The sequence below is a fragment of the Dendrobates tinctorius genome, unplaced genomic scaffold, assembly GCF_039654945.1.
Source record: "Dendrobates tinctorius isolate UK_male_01 unplaced genomic scaffold, ASM3965494v1 ptg000065l, whole genome shotgun sequence".
In the NCBI taxonomy this organism is placed as follows: domain Eukaryota; kingdom Metazoa; phylum Chordata; class Amphibia; order Anura; family Dendrobatidae; genus Dendrobates; species Dendrobates tinctorius.
In genome coordinates this window covers 31,179,867-31,192,588 of record NW_027361733.1, presented here as the reverse complement: position 1 = coordinate 31,192,588, position 12,722 = coordinate 31,179,867, and the positions used below count along the sequence as shown (strand labels likewise).

At 44.4% G+C, this 12,722-nt stretch overlaps 1 protein-coding gene across 1 annotated transcript in view; it reads right to left on the bottom strand.

Annotated features, from left to right (window-relative positions):
• KCNQ2 (potassium voltage-gated channel subfamily Q member 2) overlaps window positions 1-2,902 on the bottom strand; it is a 123,951-nt gene extending 121,049 nt beyond the window's left edge. The window contains exon 1 of the mRNA XM_073580882.1: window positions 2,611-2,902. Within this exon, the coding sequence (XP_073436983.1) occupies window positions 2,611-2,894 (284 nt within the window). The 5' untranslated portion in view covers window positions 2,895-2,902. The remainder of the gene's footprint in view (window positions 1-2,610) is intronic.
• Between the last annotated feature and the right edge of the window lie 9,820 nt (window positions 2,903-12,722).

Genomic DNA, 12,722 nt, shown 5'->3' with positions numbered 1-12,722 from the left:
GATGCTAGCTGTCCCTCACCCCCCATTGATGCTAGCTGTCCATCACCCCCCATTGATGCTAGCTGTCCCTCACCCCCCATTAATGCTAGCTGTCCATCACCTCCCATTGTTGCTAGCTGTCCATCACCCCCATTAATGCTAGCTGTCCATCACCCCCCATTACTGCTAACTGTCCATCACCTCCCATTACTGCTAGCTGTCCATCACCCCCCATTGTTGCTAACTGTCCATCACCCCCATTAATGCTAGCTGTCCATCACCCCCCATTGTTGCTAGCTGTCCATCACCCCCCATTGATGCTAGCTGTCCATCACCCCCCATTGTTGCTAGCTGTCCATCACCCCCCATTGCTGCTAGCTGTCCATCACCCCCCATTGATGCTAGCTGTCCATCACCCCCATTGATGCTAGCTGTCCCTCACCCCCCATTGATGCTAGCTGTCCATCACCTCCTATTGATCCTAGCTGTCCATCACCCCCCATTCCTGCTAGCTGTCCATCACCCCCCATTCCTGCTAGCTGTCCATCACCCCCCATTACTGCTAGCTGTCCATCACCTCCCATTAATGCTAGCTGTCCATCACCCCCCATTACTGCTAGCTGTCCATCACCTCCCATTACTGCTAGCTGTCCATCACCCCCCATTGTTGCTAACTGTCCATCACCCCCATTAATGCTAGCTGTCCATCACCCCCCATTGATGCTAGCTGTCCATCACCCCCCATTGCTGCTAGCTGTCCATCACCCCCCATTGATGCTAGCTGTCCATCACCCCCCATTGATGCTAGCTGTCCCTCACCCCCCATTGATGCTAGCTGTCCATCACCCCCATTGATGCTAGCTGTCCATCACCCCCCATTACTGCTAGCTGTCCATCAGCCCCCATTGCTGCTAGCTGTCCATCACCCCCCAATTGCTGCTAGCTCTCCATCACCCCCCATTACTGCTAGCTGTCCATCACCCCCCATTGTGGCTAGCTGTCCATCACCCCCTATTACTGCTAGCTGTCCATCACCCCCCATTGTGGCTAGCTGACCATCATCTTACATGGCTGTGATCTCTGTCACCTACATGCTTACAGTCCTTTAATACAGAGAATCCGTATGGTTTTGTCCATGTGATAGTAACACTCCTCCACATTATTTGCAGGGTGACATATTCTGCTGTATCGGCAGGGCAGTGTTGCTGACTTTGATTCTCCAGCTGAATAACAACAGGACCCCCTTCTGCTTTTAAAGGGAGTAAGGGCTCATTCTGACGTGTGATTTTCACTTACGAGTGCTACCTGTGAGGCCATGTGCACACGATGCAGATTTGCAGCGTTTCCGCAGCGGATTTTACCGCGCAGAAACGTTGCATATCCGCATTGTGATGTACAGTACCTTTAAAATGAATGAAAAAAAAAAAACGCTGTGCAGACGCTGCGGATTTTTCCGCGCGGTTTTCCTGCGGTACAAAATCCGCAGCATGTTACTTTTGTGCAGTTTTCTATCTCCCCTGTTACCAAATCCGCAGGGGGAAGACCGCAATGGAAAACCGCACAAAAACCGCATGAAAACCGCGTGAAAAATGGAAGAAATCCGCAGGAAAAATGCAGGTCATTTGACCTGCGGTTTTCTTCCATTCTGCACGGAAAAATCCGCAGGGCTCAAAACTCCGTCTGCACTCAGCCTCATAGTCTATGTGGCCATTCATATGTCCATTTTTATTCTCGGACCGCGTGGTCTGCGGAAAATGTCAGACACATGTCCGTTTTACAAGTCTATGGGTCCGTGAAAAAAATCAGACCGCACACGGATGACATCTGAGTGTGGTCCGATTTTCACGGACTGTCAGAATGGAGAAGGTGGAGAATTTTGTTTCTTAATTTCTCCAGATACCAGAAAAACAGATGACACTCGGACCACACTGTGATCAAGTTGCATCAGGGAGCTGCAATAGTAATCTTGTAGCTATGGTACTACCTGAGCATAGAATGGCAGCATTATGTAAGCAGTAAATTGCGGCTTTTTTCAGCACTGTACAGCTGCATTGCTTTGGGTAACACTATGACACTATTATACCTTCATAAAACTAAAAGAGGACACAGAAAAAATTGATGTTTGTCCAAAAACTGCCAGACACCCTCTCTTGTAGGGTATCTTAGCTCGGCTGCGGTTAGTAAAAACTGATTACCTGAATAACACAGAACAGGGCAAGAGTCAGTGGGTAGGATTTTGAGCACCAGGTGGTAGCATCCTATGGACCCTTTTTGCATACAGCATGGTACTCAGAGTCATATAGGCTACATCGTCATTTCCAAAAATTCTATAAGGACCTCCTGAATTATCTTGGTATAGAGGCTTCCACAGGCTTGTGCTTATCAGACTTCTTAGCCACAGTAACAAAAGGATATAAGAGCAGAGGCACCCCACCCCAACTCTACAATAGGGCTATCATCTGACAAATGTCAACGCGGCAAATTCTAGTGCCAACCTCCATATGCCATAGGTCATTTGTTAACAATGACAAATATGAAGGCATACTCCGTGAGTGGTTTTCGTTTTGAAACTTTGCCATGGAGGCCATTTTTGATCAGTCTCTTTCTTATGGTAGAGTCATGAACACTGACCTTAACTGAGGCAAAGTGAAGTCTGCAGTTCTTTGGATGTGGTTGTGGGGTCTTTTGTGACCTCTTAGATGAGTCATCGCTGCGCTTTCGGGGTAATTTTGGTTGGCCTGCCTCTTCTGGGAAAGTTCATCACTGTTCCATGTTTTCGCTATTTTTGGACAGTGGCTCTCACTGACGTTCGCTGAAGTCCCAAGTTCAGAATTGGCTTTATAACCTTTTCCAGACTGATAAATCTCATTTACTTTGTTTCTCAGTTGTTCCAGAATTTCTTTGGATGGCGACATGATATCTAGCTTTTGAGGATGTTTTAGTCTACTGCACTTTGTCAGGCAGGTCCTATTTAAGTGATTTCTTGATTGAGAACAGGTGTGGCAGTAATCAGGCCTGGATGTTGCTAGGGAATTTGAACTCAGACTCCCAAGTGTGGAAGCTGATGCCCAAGTGTGACAAGAAGTGTGAGGACATCTAGAAAGGGATGCCTGCGCATAATTGGACAAAAAAAAAAACAGGTACAGTAACAGTTTCAGATTTGGTAGCAACAAAAGAGAACTGGGGGTAGCAGTAGGATGGGGATTTTGTGTAAGTTGGGAAAAAGTGGAAGGGATGCTGGAAAACTGAGAAGCCAAAAATCTGCATACAGAAGATGTCACTGGGAAAAGACATCATAAAGATCTGGGCCAGAGGGAAAAAAAAACGAAAAAAGTGAATCACGTCACCTTTAAATCATCGGATTTAGCAGTCCTGTAAATTCTTCCATGACTTGCAGAACGCCTGTGTAGAATCTGGCTTTTGTCCACATGTACAGTATATGGTAATTTGATAGAGGTAATGGTAGATGTCATGTTGTGTAGATTTTATGGATCCTATATTGTAATGCCATAATAATTCTATAATAGCAATTCTTTGCTTTGTTCAATAACTGTATGGACGTGATAGTGCTATATATTGAAATAATATATAGTTTGCATATGGGGAACATTTGCTCCTGATTTGTTACCCCTTGCCTCCACAGCCAGTTTTTTTTATATTTGCATTTCTTCCTGCCTTTCTTCCAAGTCAAACATTTTTATTTTATTTGTCTACATTTCCATATGAAGACTGTTTTTTGGTGGGATAACTTATAGTTTTGATTTACTATACAATCTACTAAAAGTGAGGTTTTATTTTTATGGTATTCATTGTATGGTAAAAAATTTCTTAGAAACTTGATTCTTCAGGTGTTGGCGACTGCTGACCGGAACTGCTCAATTGTGGTGCTGCTCTGTCTTCTGATAGTGGCCGTTTACACTATATAATGCTATACCACACTATTACAATATATAGTGTAAATTAAAGCCTCCTGTGAAGTCCAGGTCCAGCCTGTGCACCAACATGACAGCCTCAGGGTGCCTTCAGGGGTGCCTGCCATAGTATCCCATGCCCCAATATCAGCAATGACACCTTTTGGAGCTAGTGCTTGCAAGCACCTAAAACCGCACCATTTATAAGATTATATCAGCACAGGAACATTTTTTTAACACATCCAATTGTGGAGCTTATTTTTATTCCAAGATCTATTGATTCAAATATTCTTGATTCTTGGTACAACAACCTCTTTAAATGCATAACAGCAGCGGTCGGAGCTCGGCTTCCCAGTTTTAATTAATGCACACACAGCTACAATTTGTGTAAAATAGGCGTTGGTTCTACTACTGCAAATCTCAGTGATCGTCCAAGTGTCAGCATAGCTCCCAAAATTCCCAAATTCAGTGAGACTGTCCTGCATCCAGCTTCTGATACTCACCTCTCTCTGACATGTTTAGCTTCTCCTCAGGGGGCAAAGCTGTTTCTCTCTGCTTAAATTATATGTTCACTACTTTTTCTCCTGTGAATAGATGTTAATAGGAATCGAACCTGCAGCTCCATGTTCATAAGCTGCATCTCCACAAATGAGCCACAGCTTATAATTATGTAGATAAAATAATTTGGTAATCTTGACCCCTATTGCACACAATGAACCTAGAAGCAGATTATACATGTCCTTAGAGATACATTACATATAATATATATATATATATATATATATATATATATATATATATATATATATATATATACACACACACAATGTGTTTCTATGGTTCCAGTATACTGAGTTGTAAAAAGATTTTTTTGTTCCTATAAAAGTAGAAAAATAATAAGCAGCAAATACCTAGATCTTGAACACGCAAACTCAACCTTACAGGCAGAAGCCTAAACTACTGAACCACAAGCTTTGTTTGAGAGAATTTTGTGTACTTAATCTGTATTGCAGGATCTGACTCCATAGGCATATAATACAGAGACATAGATATACATTGTGCACAGTGCCTTTCGAAAGTATTCATCTCCCTGGAGTTAAAGTATTAAGTTAAAGGAGCCAAATCATATTGCACGCCCCACTTTTCAGTTTTTGAATTTCCACAAAAATTTAAAATAACCAGTAAATTTCATTCAACTTCACAATTGTGTCCCACTTGATGTTGATTCTTCACCAACAATTTACATTTGGTATCTTTATGTTTGAAGCATGATATGTGGGAAAAGGTTGAAAAGTTCCAGGGAGCCGAATACTTTCGCAAGGCACTGTATCTACACTGCTCAAAAAAATAAAGGGAACACGCAAATAACACATCCTAGAACTGAATGACTGAAATATTCTCATTGAATACTTTGTTTTGTACAAAGTTGAATATGCTGACAACAAAATCACACAAAAATCATCAATGGAAATCACATTTATTAACCAATGGAGGCCTGGATTTAGAGTCCCACACAAAATTAAAGTAAAATGTAATGTCCTTAAAACAAGTCAAAATGAGGCTCAGTATTGTGTGTGGCCTCCACGTGCCTGTATGACCTCCCTACTGTACAATGCCTGGGCATGCTCCTGATGAGGTGGCAGATGTTCTCCTGAGGGATCTCCTCCCAGACCTGGACTAAAGCATCTGCCAACTCCTGGACAGTCTGTGGTGCAATGTGACGTTGGTGTATGGAGCGAGACATGATGTCCCAGATGTGCTCAATCGGATTCAGGTCTGGGGAACAGGAGGGCAAGTCCATAGCTTGAATGCCTTCATCTTGCAGGAACTGCTGACACACTCCAGCCACATAAGGTCTGGCCAGCACTGTCCTTCATAAGGAGGAACCCAGGGCCAACCGCACCAGCATATGGTCTCACAAGGGGTCTGAGGATCTCATCTCGGTACCTAGTGGCAGTCAGGCTACCTCTGGCGAGCACATGGAGGGCTGTGCAGCACTCCAAAGAAATGACACCCCACACCATTACTGACCCACTGCAAAAACGGTCATGCTGAAGGATGTTGCAGGCAGCAGATCGCTCTCCACAGCGTCTCCAGACTCTGTCCCGTCTGTCACATGTGTTCAGTGTGAACCTGCTTTCATCTGTGAAGAGCACAGGACGCCAGTGGCGAATTTGCCAAGCATGGTGTTCTGTGGCAAATGACAATCGTCCTGCACGGTGTTGGACTTTGAGCACAACTCCCATGTGTGGACGTCGGGCCCTCAGACCATCCCCATGGAGTCGGTTTCGAACCATTTGTGCAGACACATGCACATTTGTGGCCTGCTGGAGGTCATTTTGCAGGGCTCTGGCAGTGCTCCTCCTGTTCCTCCTTGCACAAAGGCAGAGGTAGCGGTCCTGCTGCTGGTTTGTTGCCCTCCTACGGCCCCCTCCACGTCTCCTGGTGTACTTGCCTTTCTCCTGGTAGCGCCTCCAGCTTCTGGACACTACTCTGACATACACAGCAAACCTTCTTGCCACAGCTCGCATTGATGTGCCATCCTGGATGAGCTGCACTACCTGAGCCACTTGTGTGGGTTGTAGAGTCCGTCTCATGCTACCACGAGTGTGAAAGCACAACCAACATTCAAAAGTGACCAAAACATCAGCCAGAAAGCATTGGTGCTGAGATGTGGTCTGTGGTCCCCACCTGCAGAACCACTCCTTTATTGACTGTTCCTTGATAATTGCCAATAATTTCCATCTGTTGTCTATTCCATTTGCACAACAGCATGTGAGATTGATTGTCAGTCAGCGTTGCTTCCTAAGTGGACAGTTTGATTTACTTGGAGTTATATTCTGTTGTTTAAGTGTTCCCTTTATTTTTTTGAGCAGTGTATTTTTATTCTAGCAGAAGAATAAGAGATCTTTTCATCCACTAAAATGACTAAAAATAATAATGAAAAACCCTTGATAATGAAAAAAAATTATAATTTTAATACTTTTTTTTAATAATAAACACCACAAATCAGCAAATAGCATGGACATATTTGGTGTCCATGTAATCGTAATGATTCACACAACACAGCGATAAGATTATGGAAATTGGTAAATGACAAAAAAATGGCGTGATTGATATTTCTCTTTTAAACACCCCAAAAATGTAATATAACTGTAATGCTGAGGCCGTGTTCACATGTAACGCAAATGCTGCATTCTTTTTGCTGCTTTCTTCTGCAGTTGTCCGCATCACACAATGCAATAACAATCTTCTTCTCTGACTATTGCATGTTTGCTGTGCTTCTTTTAAGCTTTTTCCTGCTTATCTGATGCGATTTTGGTGCACATATGAAGCAGAGTTTTTAACGCTTTTTTTAATAGTACAGAAAGGCCACATGCAAACATTTAGTATTTGGTGAATTTATTACCCCAGTATTTGTAAGCCAAAACCAGGTGTTCTGCCCATTTTGTGCAGCTAGATATTTTTAAGTGCTGTTCCAGCTATCGCCAGTAGGTGTCATAAGTTGCCCTTCTCCTTTTATTCCTGTGTTTGGAATTTTCTGTTCCCCGAATGGTTAATTGTTCAGAACCGCCCCTTCTTCTAGCCTTGGCCAATGGCCAACAACATGTAACATCTCCTGAGTAGCCTAGCCCACATGTGTTTAGCTGAGCAAAACCATTGCTATAACAAGCAGATTCCGGTAAGGATAATGCAATTATGAGTTATGCATCTGTGTTAGAAGCCATAATGCAGCCCCCTATGTTGTTTGCAATGCATGCTCAGCTCCTGTGATGTTATTTCACTGCATGTTTGTTATAAGCATTCTCTAGTCATGCACCTTCTGTTCAGTGAGTGTAAAGCTGGAAGCCACTAGTTGTGTTAGATATTTATTTCTCCTTTGCTGCTGTGTATGTTATATTGCTCAGCTCTTGTGTGATGCATGATGACAGCATCCTGTGTCATTACTACCGTTATGATAATACCTTGCATTGCTATACCCGCCAGTAGTGGTGTATTGTATACTAAGTACTGACATGCTGTATTGTCTGTCTTTTGTAGTTTTTACCTGAATCATCCACATTTTGTACAACAATCTGCTGAATTATCCATCTGTTATCATCTCCCATCGTTGGCCACATCATCCCAATAAATAATAGACTTAAGCACCCATACAGTCTTGTTTCTGGGAGTGGATGAAAGGTTAAGGCTATGTGCACACGGAGTTTTTTGGCTCTGCGGATTTTGTAGTGAAAACCGCAGATAAATCTGCAGGACTTAGTCCTGCGGTTTATCTGCGTTTTTACCCTGCGGTTTTACACCTCATAATGGATGAGGTGTGAAACTGCAGCGTTTCTGCACTAAAGAATTGACATGCTGCGGATTGTAAACCGCAGCAAAACCGCGCAGAAAAACCAGCAGCATGTGCACAGCGTTCTCCAGTTTACCATTGAAAACAATGGTACTGTACAACGCAGCTAAATCTGCTGCAGACCCGCAGCTGCAGAAACGCTGCGGATCCGCAGCAGAATCCGCACCGTGTGCACATAGCCTAAGCCGTATGCTGGAATCTACACAGCGTCATATGTGGAAGAAGGCAGAACACCAGGAGTGGGTGAAAAATGCAGAAGTGGTGCAAATGATTCTATTATGCTTTTCCTCTGAAAGCTCCACTCCTGGTTTTGGCTTGCAAATACTGGGGTAAAAAATTCACAAAATACTGTATGTGTGCATATGGCTAAAAGCTTTGATTCTGCGTATTAAAATGCAGTGGCATTTTTTTTTTTTTTTCAGAAGATGCCTATAGAGAAAAAATGCACCCAAACTGCAGAGTTCAGCAGCATCTTTAGACACACGAAGGGTAAAGATTTCAATGGAATCACATTTACTTAACAATTTAGACCTTGTTCACATGTAGCGTAAATGTTGCATATTTTCTGCTGCTTTTTTGCAGCGAAATTCTGCTGTTTAACTGTCCAAGCAAAGTAGATGTAATTTCATGAGAACTGTCCCCTCGGTACATCTAAAGATACGACTGAACTATGCGGTGTTGGGGCTGTTTTTTCACTCTTGCATGAAAAGCCTCAAAAACACATGTAAAAAACTGCAGCTACTTTTTTAAGTGCAGAATCAAAACATTAAAAACCAGGCTTCACATCTGCCCCAAAGATTGTTTTTGAATAGTTTGGTGCATATCCTGCAGAAAACAAAAAACTCAGAGTTTCTGCAACGTGTGAACACGGCTTTACAGACACATCAAAGCCTAATGTCATATGGTGATTGAAGCTACATAAACATGAGAACGATGACGGCTACAGCTGCAAATGAGGGAACAAAAGATAAATCCACAGTTTGCAACTAGAGATGAGCAGGATGCACAGATAAGATCGCTCCAGTCCTGGATATTCAAAAGCCGCGCTGGGGACCCCGGAAGGTTAGAGATTTGTGGCCTCCCGTACAGCCAACAGGTAGCTCTGACCTACATGCAGGACCGGAGTCCCGGATTTGGGTTTATGCCCTGCAGTTTCGCCACCTCACTACCAGCGCCACTCTGACATCTCCTGCCAGGGGAGAAAGAACAGGCAAATGGGTGTGGACTGGGGAGTATGGCCAGGGGCGTGGCCAAAATTTGACACGACGCACTACAGATGCTAAAGGTTTTCTTCTTCAAATGTGGGGAGGTATGTGTCAGTATGACATTGTCCTGTACCCCAAGTGTCACTGTGCCATTGTCCTATACTCCAAGTGTCAGTATGACGTCCTGTACCCCAAGTGTCACCTTGTCACTGTCCACTACCCCAAGTGTCACCATGTCATTGTCCGGTACCCCCTGTGTCACTGTGTCATTCTCCTGTAGCCCATATATCACTGTGTCATTCTCCTGTACCCCAAGTGTCACTGTGTCATTGTTCGGTACCCCAAGTGTCACTGTGTCATTGTCCTGTACCCCAAGTGTCACTGTGTAATTGTCCTATACCCCAAGTGTCACTGTCCAGTGCCCCAAGTGTCACTGTGTCATTGTCCTATACCCCAAGTGTCACTGTCCAGTACCCCAAGTGTCACCTTGTCATTGTGCTGTACTCTCAGCGTCAGTGTGTCATTGTCCGGTACCCTAAATATCACTGTGTCATTGTACGGTACCACAATTTTCACTGTGTCATTGTCTGGTAGCCCATGTGTCACTGTGTCATTCTCGTGAACCCCAAGTTTCATTGTCCGGTACCCCAAGTGTCACTGTGTCATTGTCCGGTACCCCAAGTGTCACTGCCCAGTACCCCAAGCGTCAATGTGTCATTGTTCTGTACCCCAAGTGTCACTGTCCAGTACCCCAAGTATCACTTTGTCATTTTCTTGTACCCCAAGTGTCAGCATGTTATTGACCGGTACCCCAAACGTCAGTGTGTCATTGTCCAGTACCCCAAGTTTCACTGTGTTATTGTACGGTACCCCAATTGTCACTGTGTCACTGTCCAGTACCTCAAGTGTCATCATGTCATTGTCCTGTATCCCAATTATCAGCACCTTATTGTCCGGTACCCCAGGCATCAGTGTGTTATTGTCTGGTACCCTAAATTTCACTGTGTCATTGTCTGGTAGCCCATGTGTCACTGTTTCATTCTCCTAGACCCAAAGTTTTATGGTCCGGTACCCCAAGTGTCACTGTGTCATTGTCCGGTACCCCAAAGAGTCACTGTCCAGTACCCCAAGCGTCAGTGTGTCATTGTCCTGTACCCCTAGTGTCACTGTCCAGTACCCCAAGTGTCACTTTGTCATTGTCTTGTACCCCAAGTGTCATTCTCTAGTACCCCAAGTGTCACTGTCCAGTACCCCAAGTGTCACTTTGTCATTGTCTTGTACCCCAAGAGTTATTCTTCAGTACCCTGAGTATCACTGTCCAGTACCCTAAGTGTCACTGTGTCATTGTCCGGTACCCTATGTGTCACTGTTTCTTTGTCCTGTACTCCAAGTGTCATTGCCAATGCCCGGTAGCCCAAGTGTCACTGTGTCAATGTCCGGTAGCCCATATATCACTGTGTCATTCTCCTGGACCCCAAGTGTCATTGTTCGGTACCCCAGGTGTCAACTTTTCAGTGTCCTGTACCCCAAGTGTCACAGTGTCATTGTCCTGTACCCCAAGTGTCACTGTCCAGTACGACAAATGTCACCTTGTCATTGTCTTGTACCCCAAGTGTCATTCTCCAGCACCCCAAGTGTCACTGTCCAGTACCCCAAGTGTCATCGTATCATTGTGTGGTACCCCATGTGTCACTGTGTCATTGTCCCGTAGCCCATATGACACTGTGTCATTCTCCTGGACCCCAAGTGTCATTGTCCTGTATCCAAGTGTCACTGTGTCCTTGTCCTGTACCCCAAATGTCACTGTCCAGTACCCCAAGAGTAACCTTGTCATTGTCTTGTACCCCAAGTGTCATTCTCCAGTACCCCAAGTGTCACTGTCCAATACCCCAAGTGTCACTGTGTCATTGTCCGGTGCCCCATGTGTCACTGTGTCATTGTCCTGTACTCCAAGTGTCATTGCCATTGCCCGATACACCAAGTGTCACTATGTCATTGCCCGGTAGCCCATATGTCACTGTGTCATTCTCCTGGACCCCAAGTGTCATTGTTCGGTACCCCAAGTGTCACTGTGTTATTGTCCTGTACCCAATTGTCACTGTGTCATTGTCCTGTACTCCAATTGTCACTGTCCAGTTCCCCAAGTGTCACTTTGTCATTTTTCATGTACCCCAAGTGTCACTGTGTCATTGTCCTGAACCCCAAGTGTCACTGTCCAGTACCCCAAGTGTCATTCTCCACTACCCCAAGTGTCCAAAGTGTAACTATGTCATTATCCTGTCCCCCATGTGTCACTGTGTCATTCTCCTGGACCCCAAGTGTCATTGTTCGGTACCCCAAGTGTCACTATCTTGTACCTCAAGTGTCATTCTCCAGTACCTCAAGTGTCACTGTCCAGTACCCCAAGTGTCACCATGTCATTGTCCTGTACCCCAATTGTCACTGTGTCATTGTCCTGTACTCCAAGTGTCACTGTGTCATTGCCTGGTACCCCAAGTGTCACATTTTCATTGTCCTGTACCTCAAGTGTCATTGTTTGCTACCCCAATTGTCATTGTGTCTTTGTCCTGTACCCCAAGTGTCATTGTGGCATTGTCCTGTACCCCAATTGTCATTGTCTGGTACCCCAAATGTCAGCATGTTATTGTCCTGTGCCCCAAGTGTCAATGACATGTAGCCCAATCGTCTTTGACGGGTACCCCAAGTGTCGCTGCGTCATTGTCCTGTACCCCAAGTGTCAGTGTCCTGTAGCCCAAGTGTCATTGTCACTGTCTTGTACCCCAAGTATCATTGCCATTGTTCTGTACCCTAAGACTAGATATGCTTTCATAAAGGGATACTTTTTAAATTTCAGTTACAATGTATGAGACGACTTATCGAATTATTACAGGAAACCTACATTCCAGGAGCCACCTGCCAAAAACCAGTAATCTATATCAGTCACTGTCCATTCAGCGGCAGGTTACAATAATCACCGCCTGCTCAATGACAGTCATTTCTCAGGCTGATTGCTTGTGCAAAGAACAATTACGTATTTTCATGCTCATGAAAGCAACTACCCCCATCATTTCTGACTCTGACAGTTCATTTTCAGGGTTCCCTCTACTGGGAATAACTACTGACGCCATTTCTCATGTAATCGTATATATGACGGGACAGGCTTTCGGCGCTTCTGCCATTTATAGTCTCGTCGTGGCTATTTAAGTCCTATGTAGTGCAATGCCTTCAGGGTAAGAGACAGAAATAATTATGAAACTTTTTTATAGCTTTCAGACA